General features: G+C 48.6%; 1 protein-coding gene across 3 annotated transcripts in view; it reads left to right on the top strand.

Annotated features, from left to right (window-relative positions):
• Nucleotides 1–23,922, top strand: part of PKHD1 (PKHD1 ciliary IPT domain containing fibrocystin/polyductin) — a 607,682-nt gene that overhangs the window by 254,054 nt on the left and 329,706 nt on the right. For all 3 annotated transcript variants that reach the window (XM_068280030.1, XM_068280029.1, XM_068280031.1), the window contains exon 36: nt 21,273–21,485. In XM_068280030.1, coding sequence (XP_068136131.1) covers nt 21,273–21,485 — 213 coding nt within the window. The remainder of the gene's footprint in view (nt 1–21,272; nt 21,486–23,922) is intronic.

Genomic DNA, 23,922 nt, shown 5'->3' with positions numbered 1-23,922 from the left:
GCAGAGCGAGGGAAAAAAGAAATTCTTCCTTCTACAAAAAAAAAAAAAAAATGTTTGACCCTTTTTTAAAAGCCAAAACCAAATCCGCCTCCAGCACTCAGCGCTGACCCTTCAATTGTTTGCTACGGCTCTGTGAGAAAGCCAGATATGTCCTACAAGCAACCTCGGATAATTTTATAAAAAAATCAATCAGCTATTGTTATCATGGGCTCCGTACAAGAAAATAAGCGGGGTTAATGCTGTACAGCAACATATTCCTGTTTCTGGGTCGCGGATATAAGCCTTGATTATTTCCCTTGTTTTATGTGTTTGTTTCGGTCAATGCAGAAATCGTACCGGAAAATATACAGATGGTGGATTTGGGAAGATTATTTGTTTTGATTTTTCACAAATTTGGTTATTTAACATTATCTTATTTTTACTTCCACTGTTATAGGAATGATATTATTAAACATATCTGTAAGGCCTTGAACCCACTAGCAGCTCTTTCCTAACGCTTGTGATTTTAAAAGCTCTTGCTAATGTAATGCTAGGGGGGATTTTTTAAAAAGCGCATCCGTCAAGTGGGATCACACCCATAGCATTACATTAGCCAGAGCTTTTCACATCACAAGCGCTTACAAAAAAGCTTCAAAAAGTGCTGATAGTGGGTTCCAGGCCTAAGAGCGGTTTAAAACAAATCTGTAATGTATCAAGATCCTGTTGATCTCAGTACCAGTGATTGGTGCGGGCACTCCCTGGGCGTGGCTCTTCACCAGGGCACACCACAAGGGATAATGGGTGGCAAACTACTTTGCTGCCGAGTACCCACCAGGCCACGGCTCCTAGGACTGAGCGCTGTAATCACAGCACAGGAGATTTGGGCCGCACACTGAGTAACTTCGGCGCCGTCAGAAGAAGGAGCAGAAGTTACATTTTAAAACACTATAATTCGGCGTCCAGCAATTGCTGTAAGAAGAATTACATTATTCCCCACTATTCACGTGGACCTGGAGGGGAATATTAATTAACGTCGCCGGGACTTGTGCAGCAGCAGGGTAAGCCATATACCGGCTGTATCCTGCGCCCAAGTCTCCCGGCGGCGAATACATATGTACGCCCTAGGACTGCCCCACCACAGGCCATAAGGGAAGGAGAAAGAGTAGCAATGTGACAAGACTGCGTGACAGGACTGATGTGAGAGGACTGACTGGCAAAACTGTTGTGACAGGACTACTGTGGCAGGACTGGCGTGACAGGATTGGTGTGAGAGGGCTGACTGGCAGGATTAGTGTGGCAGGACTAGTGTGGCAGGACTGGTGTTACAGGACTGACTGCCAGACTGCTGGGACAGGACTGACGTGACAGGACTAGTGTGGCAGGACTGACTGGCAGTTGTGGCGCTACAGGACTGGTGTGACAGGACTGCACTGACAAGACTGGCAGGACTGGCGCGACAGGACTGAACTGACAAGACTGGCAGGACTGGTGCGACAGGACTAAACTGACAAGACTGACTGTCAGGACTGTTGTGACAGGACTAGTGTGGCAGGACTTTTGTGACAGGACTGACTGGCAGGACTGGCGTGAGAGGACTGGTGTGACTGGACTGACTGGCAGGACTGGTATGACATGACTGACGTGACAGGACTAGTGTGGCAGGACTGACTGGCAGGACTGGTGTGACAGGACTGACTGGCAGGACTGGTGTGACAGGACTGACTGGCTGGACTGGTGTGACAGGACTGACTGGCTGGACTGGTGTGACAGGATTGAACAGCATGACAGACTGGCAAGAGTCGACTGTCATGACTGTTGTGACAAGACTAATGTGCCCAGACTAGTGTGGCAGGACTTGTGTGACAGTACTGACTGGCAGGACTGGCGGGACAGGACTGACTGGCAGGACTAGGGTGGCAGGACTGGTGTGACAGGACTAAACTAACAGGACTGACTGGCAAGACTGGTGCAACAGGTCTGACTGACAAGACTGGTGTGACAGGACTGCTTTGACAGGACTGACGTACAAGGACTGGTGTGACAGGACTGAGTGGCATGAGAGGTGTGACGAGACTGAGTGGCATGAGAGGTGTGACGGGACTGAGTGGCAGGACTTGTGTGGCAGGCCTGGTGTGACAGGACTGACTGACAGGCAGGACTGGCATGACAGGAGTAGTGTAACCAGACTGGTGTGACAGTACTGACTGTAAAAACTGCTGTGATAGGACCGACTGGCAGGACTGCTGTGACAGGACTGACTGTCAAAACTGCCGTGGTAGGACTGACTCACAAGTCTGACAGGACAGGCTTGACAGGAGTGACATGACAGGACTGGCCTGAGGAACAGTGTGGACACGCTGTGGCTGTAGCAATGCAACAGCACTGGGCGTTTGATTGGTCAGGATTTAAATACCCTGACCTGTGCACCAGTGCGCCTACTAAGATGCGGCTGCACTGCCTGACCCAGAGAACGCCAGGATGGTGTGCTCCAACGCTTGAAGAGCTGGCGCTGGAACCCGAGAACAGTAAGTGTGAAAGGTGGGCACACTGGAGGCATTTCGTATAGGGGTTTTGATGGTAGTTTAATTACATTGAGACGTCACGTGTGTTTGGGGGAGTGGGGCATTTACTTCCCGAGGACTAGTGTTGGGCGAACAGTGTTCGCCACTGTTCGGGTTCTGCAGAACATCACCCTGTTCGGGTGATGTTCGAGTTCGGCCGAACACCTGACGGTGCTCGGCCAAACCGTTCGGCCATATGGCCGAACTAAGAGCGCATGGCCGAACGTTCCCCGAACGTTCGGCTAGCGCTGTGATTGGCCGAACGGGTCACGTGGTTCGGACCCGAACGCGCTCTGATTGGCCGAACTGTCACGTGGTTCGGGTAAATAAATACCCGAACCACGTCATATCTCCGCCATTTGTCTGTGGGTTTAGCTTTGGGTAGGCAGGCAGGGTAGTTCGCGCTCCAGCCACGCTAGCCAGGGTCCCCCCTGTCATTGTGTCACTGCTGGGAACAGTAGTACACCGCTTGCTCAGCCACACTATATAGCATTCTGTTTACTGCCACTCTGTGTACCTCGCTCAGCCACACTATATAGCATTCTGTTTACTGCCACTCTGTGTCTGCTGGGAATAGTAGTACACCGCTTGCTCAGCCACACTATATAGCATTCTGTTTACTGCCACTCTGTGTACCTCGCTCAGCCACACTATATAGCATTCTGTTTACTGCCACTCTGTGTCTGCTGGGAATAGTGGTACACCGCTCGCTCAGCCACACTATATAGCATTCTGTTCACTGTTCTGTGTCTGCTTGGAATAGTGGTACACCGCTCGCTCAGCCACACTATATAGCATTCTGTTTACTGTTCTGTGTCTGCTGGGAATAGTGGTACACCGCTCGCTCAGCCACACTATATAGCATTCTGTTTACTGTTCTGTGTCTGCTGGGAATAGTGGTACACCGCTCGCTCAGCCACACTATATAGCATTCTGTTCACTGTTCTGTGTCTGCTGGGAATAGTGGTACACCGCTCGCTCAGCCACACTATATAGCATTCTGTTCACTGTTCTGTGTCTGCTGGGAATAGTGGTACACCGCTCGCTCAGCCACACTATATAGCATTCTGTTTACTGTTCTGTGTCTGCTGGGAATAGTGGTACACCGCTCGCTCAGCCACACTATATAGCATTCTGTTTACTGTTCTGTGTCTGCTGGGAACAGTAGTACACCGCTCGCTCAGCCAGAGTATATAGCATTGTGTTTACTGCCACTCTGTGTACACCGCTCAGCCAGACTATATACCATTGTTTACTGACACTCTGTGTACACCGCTCAGCCAGACTATATACCATTGTTTACTGACACTCTGTGTACACCGCTCAGCCAGACTATATACCATTGTTTACTGCCACTCTGATTCTGCTGGGAACAGTAGTACACCGCTCGCTCAGCCAGACTATATACCATTGTTTACTGACACTCTGTGTACACCGCTCAGCCAGACTATATACCATTGTTTACTGCCACTCTGATTCTGCTGGGAACAGTAGTACACCGCTCGCTCAGCCAGACTATATACCATTGTTTACTGACACTATATAGCAGACTATATAGCATTGTGTTTAATGCCACTCTGTGTACACGGCTCAGCCACACTATATAGCATTGTGTTTACTTCCACTCTGTGTCTGCTGGGAACAGTAGTACACCGCTCACCCGCCACTGTATAGCATTGTGCTCTGTGTCACTGCTGACAATAGTGGTACACCGCTCACCCACCACTGTATAGCATTTCTGTACTGCCACTGTACTGCTGCCAGTCAGCGTGTACTTTAAGGATAAGTGAAATGAGGAAGAAATCCGGTGAAAGAGGGAGGGGCAAGGGAAGAGGTGTTTCCCCTGACGGTTCACGTACAGGCCACAGGGGAGCACCCAAGAAAACCCACTCAATACTGCCCATGTTGTCCAGGACAACAACCCTCACAGATCCAAAAGAACAGGACCAGATAATTACTTGGATGACCTCTCAAGCGTCCAGCAGTGGGTTAAGCAGCACCAGCACATCACGCACGAGGTCCGAGTCCTCAGCCAGTTAAAGTCTGGGCTTTCTTTGAAGACTGCACTGAGGATGTTACCATGGCGATTTGCAAGGTGTGCAAGACCCGCCTGAGCAGGGGGAAAAGTATTAACAACCTCTCCACCACCAGCATGAGCCGCCACATTCTATCCAAACATCCCACTCTGTGGGCAAACGCGGCAGGACAGGGTACCACCAGCAACACTGCCTCCCTTGGGTTCACCAGACTCACCACCAGACCCGCCTCAGCAGCAGCAGTAGCCCAGCCATTGCGTGGTTCACAACATTCACAAACATCAGACGATGCTGACACTGTCACTTTCCGGACTAGTGCTCTTGAGGTCTCCCAGTGTTCATCAAACACAACAACCAACAGCCCTTCGGTGTGCAGCGCTACGGTTGAGTTGTCTGTCTCTGAGATGTTTGAGCACAAGAGGAAATTGCCAGCAAATGACCCCCGGGCCGTGGCAGTAACAGCCAGCCAGCATAGCCAAGCTTCTGGCCTGCGAAATGCTGCCATATCGAGTGGTGGAGACAAACAGCTTCAAGGGCATGATGTCAGTGGCCATCCCACGTTACGTGGTTCCCAGCCGCTACCACTTTGCGCGCTCTGCAGTGCCTGAGTTGCATGAGCACGTGGTCAGCTAAATAACCCGAAGCTTGAAGAATGCCGTTGCCTGCAAGGTTCACCTCACCACTGACACCTGGACGAGTGCGTTCGGCCAGGGTCGATACATCTCCCTTACCGCGCACTGGGTGAACCTTGTGGAGCCTGGCAGCGATTCCTCACCTGCTACGGCGCGGGTGTTGCCCACGCCGCAAACAGCTGGATAACAACAGCAGCACCTACCTCTCTGACTCCTTCTCCTCCAACGCATCTCAAAGCTGTACCTCATCCGGAAATGCTAACCCAGCACCAGCAGCAGTAGGATCGTGGAAGCAGTGCAGCACAGCTGTTGGCATGCGTCAGCAAGCGTTGCTGAAGCTGATCTGCCTTGGGGATAAGCAGCACACAGGGGAGGAAATTTGGAGGGGAATAAAGGAACAGACGGATTTGTGGCTGGCACCGCTGGACCTGAAACCGGGCATGAAGCTAGACACCTGGCACGAACTGGCAATGTACACAATAGAGGTGCTGGCTTGCCCGGCAGCCAGCGTTATGTCGGAACGCTGTTTCAGTGCTGCCGGAGGCATCATCACAGATCGGCGTATCCGCCTCTCCACAGAAAATGCAGACCGTCTGACTCAAATTAAAATGAATCAATCCTGGATTGGAAACGACTACGCAACACTCCTGGACCCCAACCAAGTAACATGACCGATGAACATCTGGGATGGTTTAGCGTTTCCGGTCCCTGTTTATTGAACCTCTCATCTGTATTACATTTATGACTGCATGGCGGCAAAAAGCATTGCTGCTATATCCGCACGCTTTTTGTCCTCATGCAAGGCCTGGGTTGTTGTGTCTCACAAAGCGTGGCCTTCTCCTCCTGCGCCTCCTCCTGTTCCATCACGTGTGCTGCTGCTGCTGCTGCTGCTGCTGGGTTACCGTTGCCGGTCCCTGTTTATGGAACCTCTTATCTTTATTACATTTATGACTACATGGCGGTACAAAGCATGCTATCCGCACGCTTTTTGTCCTCATGCAAGGCCTGGGTTGTTGTGTCTCACAAAGCGTGGCCTTCTCCTCCTGCGCCTCCTCCTGTTCCATCACGTGTGCTGCTGCTGCTGCTGCTGCTGCTGCTGGGTTACCGTTGCCGGTCCCTGTTTATGGAACCTCTTATCTTTATTACATTTATGACTACATGGCGGTACAAAGCATGCTATCCGCACGCTTTTTGTCCTCATGCAAGGCCTGGGTTGTTGTGTCTCACAAAGCGTGGCCTTCTCCTCCTGCGCCTCCTCCTGTTCCATCACGTGTGCTGCTGCTGCTGCTGCTGCTGCTGGGTTACCGTTGCCGGTCCCTGTTTATGGAACCTCTTATCTTTATTACATTTATGACTACATGGCGGTACAAAGCATGCTATCCGCACGCTTTTTGTCCTCATGCAAGGCCTGGGTTGTTGTGTCTCACAAAGCGTGGCCTTCTCCTCCTGCGCCTCCTCCTGTTCCATCACGTGTGCTGCTGCTGGGTTAGCGTTGCCGCGTGGTCCCTGTTTATTGAACCACTTATCTTTATTACATTTATGACTGCATGGTGGTACAAAGCATGCTATCCGCACGCTTCTTGTCCTCATGCAAGGCCTGGGTTGTTGTGTCTCAAAGCGTGGCCTTCTCCTCCTGCGCCACCCTCCTCCTGTTCCATCACGTGTGCTGCTGCTGGGTTAGCATTACCGGTCCCTTTTCCTGGAACCTCTTATATGTATTACATTTATGACTGCATGCCGACAAAAAGCATGTTACCTGTGCAAAGAAAACAGACATTTCCCGCATTTAAAAGACAGTTTTCCCTTTGAAACTTTAAAATCGATTTTCTCAAAAACTATAAGCTCTTTTTGCTAAATTTTTTTTTCCTCTTGTACCCACTCCCAAGGTGCACATACCCTGTAAATTTGGGGTATGTAGCATGTAAGGAGGCTTTACAAACCACAAAAGTTCGGGTCCCCATTGACTTCCATTATGTTCGGAGTTCGGGTCGAACACCCGAACATCGCGGCCATGTTCGGCCTGTTCGGCCCGAACCCGAACATCTAGATGTTCGCCCAACACTACCGAGGACATGAATAGGAGAGGGGCAGGGTGGCATCATTACATCAGAGAAAAACTACTGTGCTTTTACCCATTTCACACTGTAGCCCAGAGACGGGACAAGGTCCTCCAGCACCCAAGGCTGAGACACCAAAGCGCGCCCCTCCATCCCTCCCACCCCAGCCGTCACACACTGATTACTACTAGACTAAGAGGTGCCCCAGGGCCTCCAACAACTTAATCTGTAGTTATCTAACTTGCAGTTACTGCCATGTATCCCCTTTTCTTATTTCTCTCTGCTTCAAACACAATAGGGGAATGATAGCTGAGTGAGTTGTGCGCCTCCTCCTACACTGCACCCTGAGGCTGGAGCCTCTCTCGCCTCTGCCACGGCCCGCCCCCGGAGCCCCTCCTACACTGCGCCCTGAGGCTGGAGCCTCTCTCGCCTCGGCCCCGCCCTGCCCCCTCCTACACTGCGCCCTGAGGCTGGAGCCTCTCTCGCCTCAGCCCCGCCCTGTGCCCCTTCCTACACTGCGCCCTGAGGCTGGAGCCTCTCTCGCCTCTGCCTTGGCCCGGCCCTGTGCCCCTTCCTACACTGCGCCCTGAGGCTGGAGCCTCTCTCGCCTCTGCCTTGGCCCGGCCCTGCTGTAGTCACTCCTGGCACAATATGTGAGAGAAATGAAGAATACAATGAGCTGATTTTCTCAACATCGTGCACTTAGGGACCAATGATGACAGAGTGTCATCCAGATACCATAATTAGTGATGATCCTAATCAGGTAATTACAATTATGCAAAATTTTGCATCCATTTTCGCAATTTTGTCTATAAGTAATCACGATTTGTAAATTCAATTGATTTTGTACATACTTTCACAATTTCGCATAATTTTTGTGTAATTTCATGCTGAATTTAGCAGTGAATAGCAAAGGCCTCATACACGCTATTGTTACCAAGATTGCTACATATGTTATGGAGTACAAGTCAAAAAGTAATTTTTCAAAAATCGATTTTAAATGTGCAAAGAAAAATGTTTTTTAAACTCGATTTAAAATCGATTTTCTCAAAAGCTATGTCTTTTTGAAAAATTATTTTTTTGACTTGTACCACAAAATGATGTGAATCTACCAATAGTGATGGGCCGAATATCAAATTTTGGGTTTGCGAATTTCAAAGGCAAATCTCCTCAAAAATGTGTGAATCTGGCGAATCTCCATAGACTTCAATAGGCAGGAGAATTTTAAAACCTACAAAGACTGTTTCTGGCCACAAAAGTGATGGAAAAGTTGTTTCAGGGGGCCTAACACCTGGATGGGGGCATGCCTGAGGGGGATCCATGGCATACGTCCCACTAAATATTACGTAGTTGACGCGGAGTCGTGTTTTAATCGCTAAAGGGCAGAAATCACAGTACATTCCTAAATTTGTGGAATAAAGTGCTTTAACCTCCTTGCAGGAGGATTTCTTAGGCCCCGCTGGGCCGATTTTCACAAATTTTTTTTTGTTTCACGCAGCTAGCACTTTGCTAGCTGCGTGCATATCTTGATCGCCACCACTCGCCGCTGATTCGCCGCTACCCGCCGCGCTACGCTGCCCCCCCTCCAGATCCCTTGCGCAGCCTGGCCAATCAGTGCCAGGCAGCGCTGAGGGGTAGATCGTAGATCGGGATTCCCTCTGACGTCCATGATGTCAGTGACTTCATCCCGCCCCGTCACCATGGCGACGGGGGAAGCCGAGCAGGAAATCCCGTTCTGAACGGGATTTTACTGCTTTCAGAGAGCGCCGGCGGCGATCGTGATAGGTAGGGGGATGCCATCATGTAGCTAGCGCTACAAAATAAAAAAAAAGTGCTGCGCCGCCCCCTTGCCGATAATAATTGGAACGGCAATGGGGTTAAACACCCGGCTTGTGTACATGTTGATCAGGTAATGTAAGGGTTACGCCCGCTTCACACTGACAGACGAAACACTGAGTTTAACTCACCGCAGTCCACAAACAACCGCAAAGACCTTTAGTAATTACGTCAAGTGAGCATATCTTTGTTTTTACTAGTTGACACCTCCAGGTCCTCTCGGCGGCAGTTTTTGTGTAATGGTGTGTAGTGGCTACCGTGTTGCGCGCACAATCATGGGAGTGCAGGCGATCACGGTTTTCCAGCCCCTATGGTCAGGCTGAGGTAGTTCAATGACAGTTAAGTGACCAAAAAAACCCCACTGATTCTGCACTGAGGCCTTATACTGGGGGCAGTAGTGAATGCCAGTAGTGTTGTGAAGGATTATTGGGTTTTTGTCAGTGCACGGCTAGGACCAGCAGACCTGTCTCTTACAGCACTGAGGATTTACACCAGGGCCAGTGGATACTAGATGCCAGTAGTGGTGTGAAGGTGGGTTATGGTCTGTGCACTACTAGGACCAGCAGACCTGTCTCCAACAGCTAACTTGTGCACTAGCCGCAGAAGAGCAATACAATAGCAAGAAAAACAATGTACCAGCCCCAAGAAGGGCTTAGCTGTTCAGGACAATGTGGTAGCAGCAAAAATCTGCACTGAGGATACAGAACAGAGGCCTATCTAACGCTTTCCCTGTCAGCAGCACACTGTCTCTGCTCTCACTATCACTGCAGCCACAGAATGAGTCCAAGATGGCTGCTGTCCTGGCTTTTTATACAGGTGGGTGGGGGGTCCAGGAACAGGTGCTAGCTGATTGGCTGCCATGTGCCTGCTGACTGTGAGGTAAGGGGTCAAAGTTTAGCCCAATGATGATGTATAGGGGGCGGATAAAATCCACCAAGTATTCACCTGAGAAGGCGAATGCGAATATGCAATCTTTGTGGCAAATTATTCGTCTGGCGAATACGTCGCCCCATCTCTATTTCCCAATGATTGCAACGAGAAATTAGATTAACCCTCCTGGCGTTCTATTAAAAACCGCCAGGGGGCAGCACAGCGTTTTTTTTTTTTTTTAAATCATGTAGCGAGCCTAGGGCTCGCTACATGATAGCCGCTGCTCAGCGGCATCCCCCCAGCCCCGCCGATCGCCTCCGGCGATAGGCGATCAGGAAATCCCGTTCAAAGAACGGGATTTCCTGGAGGGCTTCCCCCGTCGCCATGGCGATGGGGCGGGATGACGTCACCGACGTCATGGATGTCGTGAGGTCTAAGGGAGTCCCGATCCACCCCTTGCCGCTGCCTGGTGCTGATAGGCCAGGCAGCGCAGGGGTCTGTGGGGCGACGCGGATAGCGGCGATCGAGCGCGGGGCGGCGGCGATCGAAGTGCTGACGCAGCTAGCAAAGTGCTAGCTGCGTTCAGCAAAACAAAAATTACTCAAATCGGCCCAGCAGGGACGGAGAAAACCTCCTGCGCGGCTTACCCTGAACTACGTTATCGTGGCGTAACCGTGGGTTACCGTGGCGGTAACCGTGGGGTTACCGCCAGGAAGGTTAATTCCTATTTTTCCTGAAATTTCACATTACGATTTTGCATCGTAATTGTGAATTTAGATGTAAAATTACGTCTATGCGAAATTTGTGCTCATCACTAACCATAATACATTTCGGGTGATAATTTAAACTTTACGATACCCAGTGATGGATTAAGATGAGATGGGGGCCTAGGCAAAATAGTTGCTTTGGCTTATCCTGATGGTCCTTTTGGTAATCTGAGGTGGGAGACGGGACAGTGAAAATGGGAGTTGGGCTCCTTGAAACCCACTAGGCCCCAGGCACCTGCCTAGCTTGCCTTGGGGTGATCCTGCTCTGACGATACCCCCTCGTATACCCCCCAGTACCAAGATAGATCAGGCCAGAGCCAAAGCTGTCTATATGAGCTTACAGTAGGAGGAGAGAACAGGCAGATACAAGGTGCAGTGGGACTTGGTAAGCTGTATATAAGGTAGTGCTCTTACCTTAGCGGATAGCTTTGGATGATAGTTCGGTAAGTGGCACAAAAATGGTCTGGTTCCTTCATCATGATGACAACATTGAGGAAATCCTCCCCCAGCATAATCTGTAATAAAGCATTATCCGCGAAGGGTCCAGAACCTCTCGGGAGGGCTTCACTCATCCTGTCCGCTGGAAGAGAAAATTGAAGCAGGCAATGATGGATGGTCCCAGGTGGATATTTCAGAAAATGACTTACAAATGTACAAGCCCCGCTTTGTCATTACACACATACATATGTATGGCTAGGCAGGTGTAATGGACACAAATCCTAGAGTTTGTCACAAGTAGGTGTTATATTTCTTGTCATTGCGGAAACTGGGGTATGTGTCATTGTATACAGCATTTATCATGCATTTATCTCTGCTGACAGCAGCCCTATTAGACTTCCTCGTACAATGTGATGTCTAATGCATTGAAATGGGACTCAAACTCACAGATGTGTAAAGGTAGCCGTACATCAGGCAACCAATCCGATGAAATGGGATGAAAATCGGTGCTGCCAAGAGCATGCCTGATCGACAATGCGACCAGTTTTGGGCCGAAATTGGTCACATGTATTTATAGGCTAAGCTGCAATATGGTGGGCCGACGTGCTTGATCAGGATGAGGCAGTGTTGCTTGAGAATTTTCGCTTAAAGGGATACTGTAGGGGGGTCGGGGGAAAATGAGCTGAACTTACCCGGGGCTTCTAATGGTTCCCCGCAGACATCCTATGTTGGCGCAGCCACTCACCGATGCTCCGGCCCCGCCTCCAGTTCACTTCTGGAATTTCTGACTTTAAAGTCAGAAAACCACTGCACCTGCACGCCCGTGTCCTCGCTCCCGCTGATGTCACCAGGAGTGTACTGCGCAGACACAGACCATACTGGGCCTGCGCTGTGCACTCTTAATGACATCAGCGGGATCGAGGACACGGCAACGCAGGCGCAGTGGTTTTCAGACTTTAAAGTCTGAAATTCCAGAAGTGAACCGGAGGCGGGGCCGGAGCATCGGTGAGTGGCTGCGCCAACACAGGATGTCTGCGGGGCACTGTTAGAAGCCCCGGGTAAGTTCAACTCATTTTCCCCTGACCCCCCTACAGTATCCCTTTAAGTCATTTTCGCATCGAAAATCCCGTTTTCGAATTCTGCGAATTTTTGCAAAAAATCTTCAGAAATATTCGCGTTTTCGACCAGCATCGAAAATTGTATGCGGATGCTTATGCGGAAAAATGTCCGCAATAATCCGCAAGGAAATTCATTGTATGTGGACGCTTATGCCCTTATGCGGAAAAATGTCCGCAATAATCCGCATGGAAATTCATTCTATGCGGACACTTATGCAGAAAAATGTCCGCAATAATCCGCAAGAAAATTCGTATGCGGACGCTCATGCCCTTATGCGGAAAAAATGTCCGCAATTATACGCAAGTAACGCGAAAATGACGGGCATTAGGCGAAAATTAACGTGAAAAAATTCAATCGAAAATTTGCCTGTCAAAACGAAATTAGGCGAAAATTTGGCGAAACAAATTTTTGCATTTTCGCTCATCACTGGGATGAGGGTTGAGCACTATTCTTCTAATCTAAAATGTGCTACCCTGGTGCCCGGTGCAGTATACTTTACCTGTTCGTGTCCGCCGCTGGTTCCGTTTTTATACATGCGGCCCATATGGTTGCCGATGTAACATGGGCGCCTGTGTGACGTCACACACATGCCCAGGTATATGCCGACAACCAAGTGGAGCACGTGTATGTGGTCAGAGCCCGGAGCAAGCAGCAGACACGGACAGGTAAAGTATACCTTACCGTGAAGGAGGGGGGCACAGTTTACATTAGGGGGACAGTGCCGGGGGGCCAACGGATGTGTCATCACAAGGCCGATTCCTAAGAGATTGCATGCTGAAATCGATCTGGAATTGGCTTGAGGTGTAGGAGCATCCAACAGATCTGTTTCTTATTTGATCTGCCCATACGTCTTTCTATGTATGGGCACCTAAACACTTCTGCACATTTTGTAGAATTATCAGGTATTTGTACTCTTTACCGCTCCCACACCGCTGTCTGCAGCTCCGGTACCGGGTCCCCGCACTTCCGTCTTTCAGAGCCAGTCTGGCATAAGAGAAGTGCATCCTCTACGTATCTCTCCAGCAGCTGCTGTATTGATACGCAAAGAGCACACTTCTCCTGCATAGACTTGAGCCGACTGATGGCAGTGACGGGACCCGGTATCGGAGCTGCAGACATCGGAGGACGGCGGCGTGGGAATGATCCGAGCAGATGGGGATGGAGGAAGCCCCAGGTATGTATAAATGCTTTTAGTTATGTGAGCTCTGGTTTCCTTTAAGTCCACCGCTGCTGCCTGGGAACCTCTGTACTTACCTTGGTAGGTGGAAGCCTCTGAATCCTAAAGATCCTCCTCAGCACCCCCGACCCAGCACTGGCATCCCCCAAAACTCCCCCGACAAGGTCGGCGGTGCACGCAGGCACAGTAATCATCAGGCTCCAGAACAAAGATAATCCACTGATGCGTCCATGTAAATGCACTAGTGACTTTCCGATGGACACTGCGGAAATAGCTGAGCCCCATTGGATCTGCTCTACTGTGTAGGTGCGAGCCATCTGCCAGTGGACCCAATCGGGCTTGGCTATTTTCGCCAGAGCCTAAGGGCAAACAAAGCCACTACCGAGCCTGTGTGCAGCGGCGGCTGAATTTGTTTTTGCCTGTGTCTCTGGGTCCCCGCAGTAGATGGAGTCTGTGAGGGATGATGGGGGAAGTGGTATGTGGTGGAAATGTTCCATGGGCAACCACCTCAAGCTAGTAGTTTAGGACATCCAACTCATGGATTCAGACTAAAGGTGGCCATGCATCAGTCAGTGTGCTACCAGATCGACCATTAGATGGATGGATCTATTGCCTGTTCGCACGCTGCACACCCTTTTCCGGTATTTTGTAAGCATGCTTCCCCTCAAGTGTGCACGTGTCCCTCCAGTCTGCAGTGTTGAAGGCTCTCATGTTCACCACCATGAATCTTGGTCTCCTCCATTGTACGTGTCACTGCGAGTGCCTGTGCCATGTGACAATGGGGTATGTAGTGACATCACTACATGGGCCAGTGCCACATGATACAGGTTCTTGCGATGACACCGGAGAAGGCCAATTTAATTAATGGCGGTGGTCAGGTGACCCTTCACTGCACACGGGCACTGAGGGGGGGGGGGGGGGGGGGCAGCACAGGCCAGGAGTCCATCGGTCGTCACGATATCGAATGCCGTTGATGCCATGCTATCGATTGTGCCCTTGTAACCAATATTTTTTCATCATTCCCGCTTGGTCCCTGACCAATTTCAGTAAGAGCTATCGGGTGGCCACTTTACGGTACAGATTCTTCTTGATCTGATAAAATTACTGTATGGAAAGGTCGATTGGCTCACAAAATTGAGTGCTATGTGGGCAACGTAAAACCTATTTGGTGTCACACAGAAGCAAGGGAGAGTTGAGCAGGATATTTAAAGTTGAGGGCTAACCCATTGATGCATGCTGATAGTAAACCCCATACTGGTATACTGTACAGTGTCACCTCTGCCCCCTGTACCTCCTCTGTGCCTCCAGTGTCTCCCTCTGTGTCACTTCTGCCCCTGTACCTCCTCTGTGCCTCCAGTGTCCCCCTCTGTGTCACCTCTGCCCCCTGTACCTCCTCTGTGCCTCCAGTGTCCCCCTCTGTGTCACCTCTGCCCCCTGTACCTCCTCTGTGCCTCCAGTGTCCCCCTCTGTGTCACCTCTGCCCCCTGTACCTCCTCTGTGCCTCCAGTGTCCCCCTCTGTGTCACCTCTGCCCCCTGTACCTCCTCTGTGCCTCCAGTGTCTCCCTCTGTGTCACTTCTGCCCCTGTACCTCCTCTGTGCCTCCAGTGTCCCCCTCTGTGTCACCTCTGCCCCCTGTACCTCCTCTGTGCCTCCAGTGTCCCCCTCTGTGTCACATCTGCCCCCTGTACCTCCTCTGTGCCTCCAGTGTCTCCCTCTGTGTCACTTCTGCCCCTGTACCTCCTCTGTGCCTCCAGTGTCCCCCTCTGTGTCACCTCTGCCCCCTGTACCTCCTCTGTGCCTCCAGTGTCCCGCTCTGTGTCACCTCTGCCCCCTGTACCTCCTCTGTGCCTCCAGTGTCTCCCTCTGTGTCACTTCTGCCCCTGTACCTCCTCTGTGCCTCCAGTGTCTCCCTCTGTGTCACTTCTGCCCCCTGTACCTCCTCTGTGCTTCCAGTGTCTCCCTCTGTGTCACTTCTGCCCCTGTACCTCCTCTGTGCCTCCAGTGTCCCCCTCTGTGTCACCTCTGCCCCCTGTACCTCCTCTGTGCCTCCAGTGTCCCCCTCTGTGTCACCTCTGCCCCCTGTACCTCCTCTGTGCCTCCAGTGTCCCCTCTGTGTCACATCTGCCCCCTGTACCTCCTCTGTGCCTCCAGTGTCTCCCTCTGTGTCACTTCTGCCCCCTGTACCTCCTCTGTGCCTCCAGTGTCTCCCTCTGTGTCACTTCTGCCCCCTGTACCTCCTCGGTGCCTCCAGTGTCCCCCTCTGTGTCACCTCTGCCCCTGTACCTCCTCTGTGCCTCCAGTGTCCCCCTCTGTGTCACCTCTGCCCCCTGTACCTCCTCTGTGCCTCCAGTGTCCCCCTCTGTGTCACCTCTGCCCCCTGTACCTCCTCTGTGCCTCCAGTGTCCCCTCTGTGTCACATCTGCCCCCTGTACCTCCTCTGTGCCTCCAGTGTCTCCCTCTGTGTCACTTCTGCCCCCTGTACCTCCTCTGTGCCTCCAGTGTCTCCCTCTGTGTCACTTCTGCCCCTGTACCTCCTCTGTGCCTCCAGTGTCCCCTCTGTGTCACATCTGCCCCCTGTACCTCCTGTGTGCCTCCAGTGTCTCCCTCTGTGTCACTTCTGCCCCCTGTACCTCCTGTGTGCCTCCAGTGTCCCCTCTGTGTCACTTCTGCCCCCTGTACCTCCTGTGTGCCTCCAGTGTCTCCCTCTGGGTCACATCTGCCCCCTGTACCTCCTCTGTGCCTCCAGTGTCCCCTCTGTGTCATCTCTGCCCCCTGTACCTCCTCTTTGCCTCCAGTGTCTCCCTCTGGGTCACCTCTGCTCCCTGTACCTCCTCTGTGCCTCCAGTGTCCCCCTCTGTGTCATCTCTGCCCCCTGTACCTTCTCTGTGCCTCCAGTGTCTCCCTCTGTGTCACATCTGCCCCCTGTACCTCCTCTGTGCCTCCAGTGTCTCCCTCTGGGTCACCTCTGCCCCCTGTACTTCCCCTGTGCCTCCCTGTGCCTCCAGTGTCCCCCTCTGTCACCTCTGCCCCCTGTACCTGCTTATATAATTCTAAAAGCCATTTTTTCTGTGAATTTTTTAAAATCGATTTTCTCAAAAACTACAAGTCCAATTTGAAAAAATTTTTTTGACTTGTTCCCACAGAATCACAGAATCTATGGCATTCGTAAGTCGGGCGTTTATAAGTTGGGGACTACGTGTAACTGAAAGTTTATATAAGTAAAGTGTACATTGGAAGGATACAGATATCTATCATTTTATCCAGTCCCCTTGATGTAATGATTATCTGCTTTTTGCTGGAAGGAACAGAAGTAATTTACTTTATAGTAGGCGTTTTGATTTACAATTGTTCCTGCATTTGGTTTTATTGCTCCTTTTGACATCATTTGACAGAAAAGAGCCTATTTAGGTTTTAGGGATGGATCTTTTTCCCTCCTGGGCTCCCCTTTTGTTTCTATATGTTTCTATTCTCTGTTTCTATACAGTATGTACCATTATACAGATAGTATGAGAACTGTAAGGGCCGAGACCCACAGGAGCTGTTTTAGTCGTGCTTTTGAAAAGCCGGCGATTCTAAAAGCGCTAGGCTAATGAAAGTCAAAGGAGATGATTTCTCAGGAGCAACTAAAGCTTGCCACTAACGGTCCAATTTCTAGCGAAAAATCGTTTGAGCGATCAGAAATTCTGATCGGAAGTGAAATATTGTAATACATCATTCACTACACCATCAACGAACCAATTTTTGCTTCTTATCTATCACAACCAACAAAAAAATCCAAATTTTGGTTCGACGAAAATGATTTCGGACGACATTTTTTTCACTCATTCATAATCGATTGTGTCCACCAATGGAGATTATTTACAACCAATCCGATCAGAATTTCTGATCGCTCTAACGATTTTTCACTAGAAATTGGACCGTTAGTGGCTACCTTTAGGCTGCTTACACACTAAGACGTTACAGGCGCACATTAGTGCGCCTGTAACGCTCTCCCAACGCACAGCAATGTAACACAAGTGGGCTGTTCACACTGCCCACGTTGCGTTACATGTAACGCTGCACGTTGTTCGGAAAGTGCAGCATGCTACGGCGTTAGAGCGGCTATAGCCGCGTTAGACTGTTTGCACATGCTCAGTGGGGGGCGGAGAGGAGGCGGGGAGATGCAGCTTCAGTAGCCGTGCACATGGCTACTTAATATTCACTGCACTGGCGGCCGCTGATTGGCCGGCGGGACCACGTGATGCGGAGTGTCTCGCTCCGCATCACATGGTCCCGCCGGCCAATCAGCGCCACTCTGGGAGACCTTATAGGAATAGAGCCGCCTAACGCGGCTCACTCTACCGTCCTCTCTTGCAGCACCATACGTTGTGTTAGGCGCACGTTATGCGACCTTAATGTAGCACCTAACGCAATGTCTTGGTGTGCAAGTAGCCTTAACGTCCACTATCGCAAAAAATGGTAAACTTTTAAATGCGTGTAAACACATACAAATAAGATGTTTCTTCCAGAGTAAAATGAGACATAATTGACTTTTTTTCCTACGTTGATGTAATTTACAGTAGGTAGTAGAAATCTGACAGGAGTTTGACTAGTCCATCTCTGCATGGGGGATTCTCAGCATGGCCTTTATTCTTTATAAAGACACTCCCCGAAAAGGATTTATACAAAGATTCCGGCCAGCCTCCCCATACTGCACACTTCTTTGGCAGCTGGAAGTGCTTTTGAAAATAAAGAAAACCCTGAGAACCCCCATGAGGAGATGGGCTAGTCCAAAACCTGTCAGATTTCTACTATCTACTGTGAGGCCTTGTTCACATCTAAAATCGAAACGTTTTGCGATTTTGTGCGCAATTTTTTTAGCGCCTCCCAGCACTTGCCTGCATGCAGCAAGCGCTTTTGCAGAGCGATTTTTTTAATTCACTCCCTGACGCTAGTCAGGAAGTGAACTCTTTGACCCGGAAAAGAATAAATACAATGTATTTATTCTTAAAAACATTAACTCCATTGCCGCTCAAAGCTATTTTTTGAGCCTTTAGAGCTCTTTCTGTACCTTCTATTAGGCCTCTTTCACAGTGGGACGTTGTGTTTGATGCAACGTTAAGGTCGCATAACGTGCCCCTAATGCATCGCATTGAAAGACTATAACTTGGACGTTATAGTACGTTCTTTAGCCCTGCGTTTGGTGCGCCGTTTTCGTCGCATACTGATAGAACGAAAATGGCGCATGCGTTACATTTTTTTTTTAAATTACTGAGCATGTGCAACACACACAACGCAGCAAATGTATTGCTAAACGCACAGCATGCAGCACTTTCTAAATATTGCTACACGTTACAACGCAACGTGTGCACTGTGAATGTCGCACAGACTTTGTATTGCTGTGCGTTAGTCTGCGTTATAATTTTTTATAACGTGCGACTTTAACGTCCCGCTGTGAAAGAGACCTTAGACCAAAATCGCCCCAAAATGGTACAGGCACCGCTTTGCAGAGCGGAAAGAGGACGAAACACGATGATATGAACTTTCTCATAGAGAATCATTGTGCTTGAAAAAAGGCCAGAAACGCCCTACATGTGAATGAGCCCTAAGTGGCAGCAACATAGGAGAAAAGTACCGTAATTTATGGCTTATTTTACTCTGGAGGAAATGATCTTCTTTTTTTATGTGTTTACATATATTTCACATTTTATGATTTTTGCAGTAGTGGCCCTTTAAGATCTCCTCAAATTGCAACCACGGGCCCTGAAGCATATTTGGAGCAGTTTCTCTCCAAGTTGAAGTATAGGATCGCTGCAAAATCACTTTTCAATCGCTCATAGAAAACGATTTTGTAGTAATTTTACCAGCCAGAACCGAAAATAAAAAAGAAGGAAATAACAAATCGCAAACGCTGTACAAATCAATAGCGTTAAAATAAAAAAAACTACAAAAGCACTGGAAATCGCTCCTGAAAACACAGCAAAAACACTAACAAAAGGGCTCAGGGATTGCATTTGCCATTTACAGTCAGGAAAAGGAAGGAAAAAAAGTTACATCCTATATTACGCATGTGATGCAACGCATATATTGTCCGACGCAACGCAACACAATGGGCTTGATTCACAAAGCGGTGCTAACTGTTAGCACGCCTGTGAAAACCCCCTTAGCACGTCTAAACAAGCTTTTCGCGCTCAAAACTTTATGCACGTAAAACTTTACGCACGCACTGCACAGAGTGCAGGGCGCTCCACGCGAAGTGCCCATTAAAGCCTATAAGACTTAGCGCGCATAGGACTTTGCACACGTAAAGTTTTGCGCGCGCAAAGTTAGCGCGCGATCTGATTGAGAAATCCGGTGCTAACCTACTTAGCACCCTGGTTAGCATGTCTAAAGACTTTAGACGTGCTAAGTAGGTTAGCACCGCTTTGTGAATCAAGCCCAATGTGTTATTGTGAAAGTAGCCTAAAAGTCAGGCGCATCCAGAACTGCCAGTGTACAGGGTGCCTATTACAGGGCCATGCCCACATCCTCCTTGGCCCCCAAGCAGTTATTATATGGCCCCCTGCACCAAGCGCAGCCCAAGTAGTGGCCATTCAAACCTAACCCAACCCCCCCAGGCAAAGCCGGGCAGAGGCGAGAGAGGCTCCAGCCTCAGGGCACCGTGTAGGAGGGGGCACATAACTCACTCAGCTACCATTCCCCTATTGTGTATGAAGCAGAGAGAAATAAGAAAAGGTGATACATGGCAGTGACTGCAAACCAGATAACTAGAGATTAAGGTGTTGGTGGGGTTGGGGGCCCTGTGGTGCCTCTTTGTCTAATAGCAATCAGTGTGTGACGGCCGGGTGTGAGGGATGGAGGGGCTCACTTTGGAGTCTCAGCCTTGGGTGCTGGAGGACCTTGTTCCGGCTCTGCCCCCATGCTTGCAGAGTAAGCGAAGGGAGCATCCCCGACTCCCGATCACATGACCTACATCAGGAGCTGAAGGGTGGCAGCATAGAGCGTGCAGCTGCCTGGAGGGAGAGAAGACCTGAAGCAATTTGGGAACAGGTAAGTATTACACTGCTCCCTGCGTTACTCTGCAGAGTGAGGTGCAGGCCTGCTGTGGTCACAGGGGGGTATTGTTACTCTATTGTCCGCTTATGTTTCATATCATGAATCATCGCTGTGTATCTGTTTATGTCTTGGGTTATCTCTGTCTTTATAGCAGAAGTGAAAAATAAGTAATGTGAGATCCTTTTGTAAATCAGTCTCGATAGTAATTTTTTAAAGGACCACTGACGTGAAAAAATGTAAAATTTAAAATACATTTGTGCAGATACATATGATAAGTGCATGGTTCCTAGAGAAAAAAATGAGCTATGAATTAATTTTCTGCTATGTTCCTGTCAAGTACAGAAGGTAGTAAAAGTATGACATAACTGACAGGCTTTGGACTTGTACATTTTCTCATGGGGGGTTCTCAGTATTTCCTTCATTCTGTACAAAAGGACTCCCTAGAAAGGATCTATACAAAGATGTATACAAAGATGCCTACCCACTTGCAAACTAATTTGGCAGTTGGGCAGAGAAACTGCTACTCAGTAAGTACTCTTGAAAATAAAGAAAACCCTGAGAATCCCCCATCACGGGATGGACTGGTCTAACCTGTCAGTTCTCTTGTACTTTTACTATGTACTGTAAGTGACAGCAACACAGGAGAAAAGTATTTTATAGCTCATTTTACTCAGGGAGAAATGTACATTTTAAACATATGCATACATACAAATTAATTTTTCCCCGATAGTGGTCCTTTAACTCGTTGTGTTTTGTTGGCACAGGTGGAAGTCTTGTGTTCCGGGGTTCGGGGCCCGTACACCTCCACGCTCATTATATTCTGGTATCGGAAGGAGGGGTTTTCCAGGTGGGAACAGACGAGGCGCCATTCCAAGGACAAGCCTCTATCATGCTCTATGGCAGTTCTTATACCGCTCCGCTGCACCCTTACGGGGTGAAATTCCTGGCTGTTCGCAATGCCACCATTTCTATGCACGGTAAGGCCCATTTTATTGTTTTGCAGGCTTTATACAGTATATGCTTGTATGTTTGTGTTCAATATTCCATTCTAGAGATGGTCAATGCAAATGTATGCAGCTTGAACATGGACCAATCACATTTTACCTCATTTGATTGGTTAATTTTCAAGTTGCATGAATTTGCATACAAAAGTTGCATAATGCTGCATCAACGTGAAATCATTTACATCTCACTGACCATCCCTATTCCATCCACCCTACAGTAGGAACTCACCCCTTTTTTTTGTTTTGTTTATGTAATAACATCTGCACACAAAAAGACACAGCTGAAAATGCTGAGGCTGAGTACACGCAGTGCGGGAAACGTAGCGTTTTGCTGCATATGCGTTTGTGCATTTTTAGCGCGTTTTACTTGCATTTTCTTTTTGCGTGTTTTTCACCGCACATGTGGTTTTTTTTTTTTTTGCATTTTGCGTGCGCTTTAATAGGTTTGCGGATCGCACATAGAAATCGCATATACCTTTTGCATGCTTTTTTATGCGTTTTATGCAAATCACTAGGAAGTTAACAGGAAGCGGAAATCCATCATCAAACTTGTTTTTTTTTATAAGAAATAAATAAATATATATATATATATATATATATATATATATATATATATATATATATATATATATATATATATATATATATATATGCATCCAAAGCGCATTCAAATACCTGTGCGTCACCATTAACTTTCAAAATATGCGTTTTTGATGTATCTTTGAAAAGTACGCAACAAAACCAGCGTTTTTAAAAACGCACATTCCAGAACGCCAGTATGTGCGTTTTTTCATGCGACCCATTGCGTTTTCAATTCGTTTTAGCGTTTCTACCTAGTGTCTTCCCTGCCTGAGTCTGGCTTGCATGCTTGCAATTTGCATGCCAATTGCATGTAGCTGCCAAACAGTCTGGCAAAACGAATTTATGCAAAACTGGCAGTAACAGTATGATATCCACATTTAAAACGTAAAATAACATTTGCACTTGGAGTTAAAAAAAAAAGGAAAAAGTCAGAAGCAGAAATGTATGCTATTGCTTTCCCTGCTGGTATGACAGCTATATCACGCTAACATTTACACATCATTATCGCTCTTGTCACCCTACATGTCACCATTGCATATTGACTGTGCGCAAAAGACAAAACGCTTATTGAAAGATGACTGTTAGCCTGCCACCCTCCTGTCACTTATCAGACCAGGAAACACAATAATCTGAAATGCAGACAGTGATAAATTTCCTAACTAAACAATCAATAACGTTCTCCTCAATCCTTCGCAGGCTGCAGTGTCGCGTCAGGAAGCCATGATTAAACTGTCAAACCTTCCCCTCTCCCCCCTCTGCAAAAAAATGACACTCTTTTAAACTGACATCTGATTGGCAGCCAGTTTACGGGTGGCGTGCCCTGATTGGCAGGAGGGCTGCCTCTTGCCGTAGGCAACGTTAAAATTTCCCAACGCGCTTCGACCACCCGAGATCTTGCCTGCCAGTCACCTGGAATTCTGGGAATTTTATTTTTTTTTCAATGTTTTTTTCTTTCCTTTTTTTTTTTAATCCAAGTGCGCATTAACATATCAAAGACAGGAGGCTGACACAGCTTGCTAAACAGTCTGAAATCATGCATAGCTGCGGAATAATTTCAACTTTCCTGAAAAAAAAAATCGGGAGGTGGAAACGCGGCGCTCGGTTTCGTCTTCCGCGAGCCTGGCGAGGAATTTCAAAGCCTGTTTGTTTAATGATTTTGAACTGTGATATCGCTATAAAAAAATAACACTGACAAGCTCTCCAATTTGTTATGTGCCATGGAGCGAAAATGGTATTAAATTAGAAGCAGCTCGTAGCGTTCTGTTTGATGTGAGCTCAGGCAAATTGATACAGCTCTGTTTTCGAAAATGCAAAAAAAAATGGTTCACTCGCCCAGTGTTAAACCGAAGGACTGCACAAGTGTTTCCAATGATGTTTAATTGCGCCCATCCAGCCGGGGACTTTTACATTGCGCAGAACGTAAAAAAAAACACAATTTAAAAAAAAAAAAAAATACCTCGGTATCTTGGCTCAGTAGCGTAGGATCTGCTGTGAAAAAGAGAACCATCTGATTCTTCTATTTCCAACTCGCATGGCAAATTAGCCCTCTGCTCCTCCGGCACGCCATCCGCCCTACAGATGTAATGTGGTATCTCTTAGGATAATCCCTTGTTTAAAGTCTCCAATCCTCCCGACTGCGATAAACGGGAATGTTTTTCTAGGTGTGGTAATGGAAGTCAGGGACCAGGAGGCCTGCTACAAATTTCTTGGCCTGAAGGAATTCCTGAGGTCGGGTTTTTTATTCTTTAGAGCGGTAAACGGTTCTCCAGATTTCTGCGGATCGGACGGGCCACAAGACGTCATTCCCGGGAGGGGAGGTGACTGGAGT

Source organism: Hyperolius riggenbachi, chromosome 4, assembly GCF_040937935.1.
Source record: "Hyperolius riggenbachi isolate aHypRig1 chromosome 4, aHypRig1.pri, whole genome shotgun sequence".
NCBI classification, from domain to species: Eukaryota; Metazoa; Chordata; class Amphibia; order Anura; family Hyperoliidae; genus Hyperolius; species Hyperolius riggenbachi.
The sequence above is the reverse complement of the archived record's forward strand: the minus strand, read 5'-3'. Positions and strand labels throughout refer to the sequence as shown.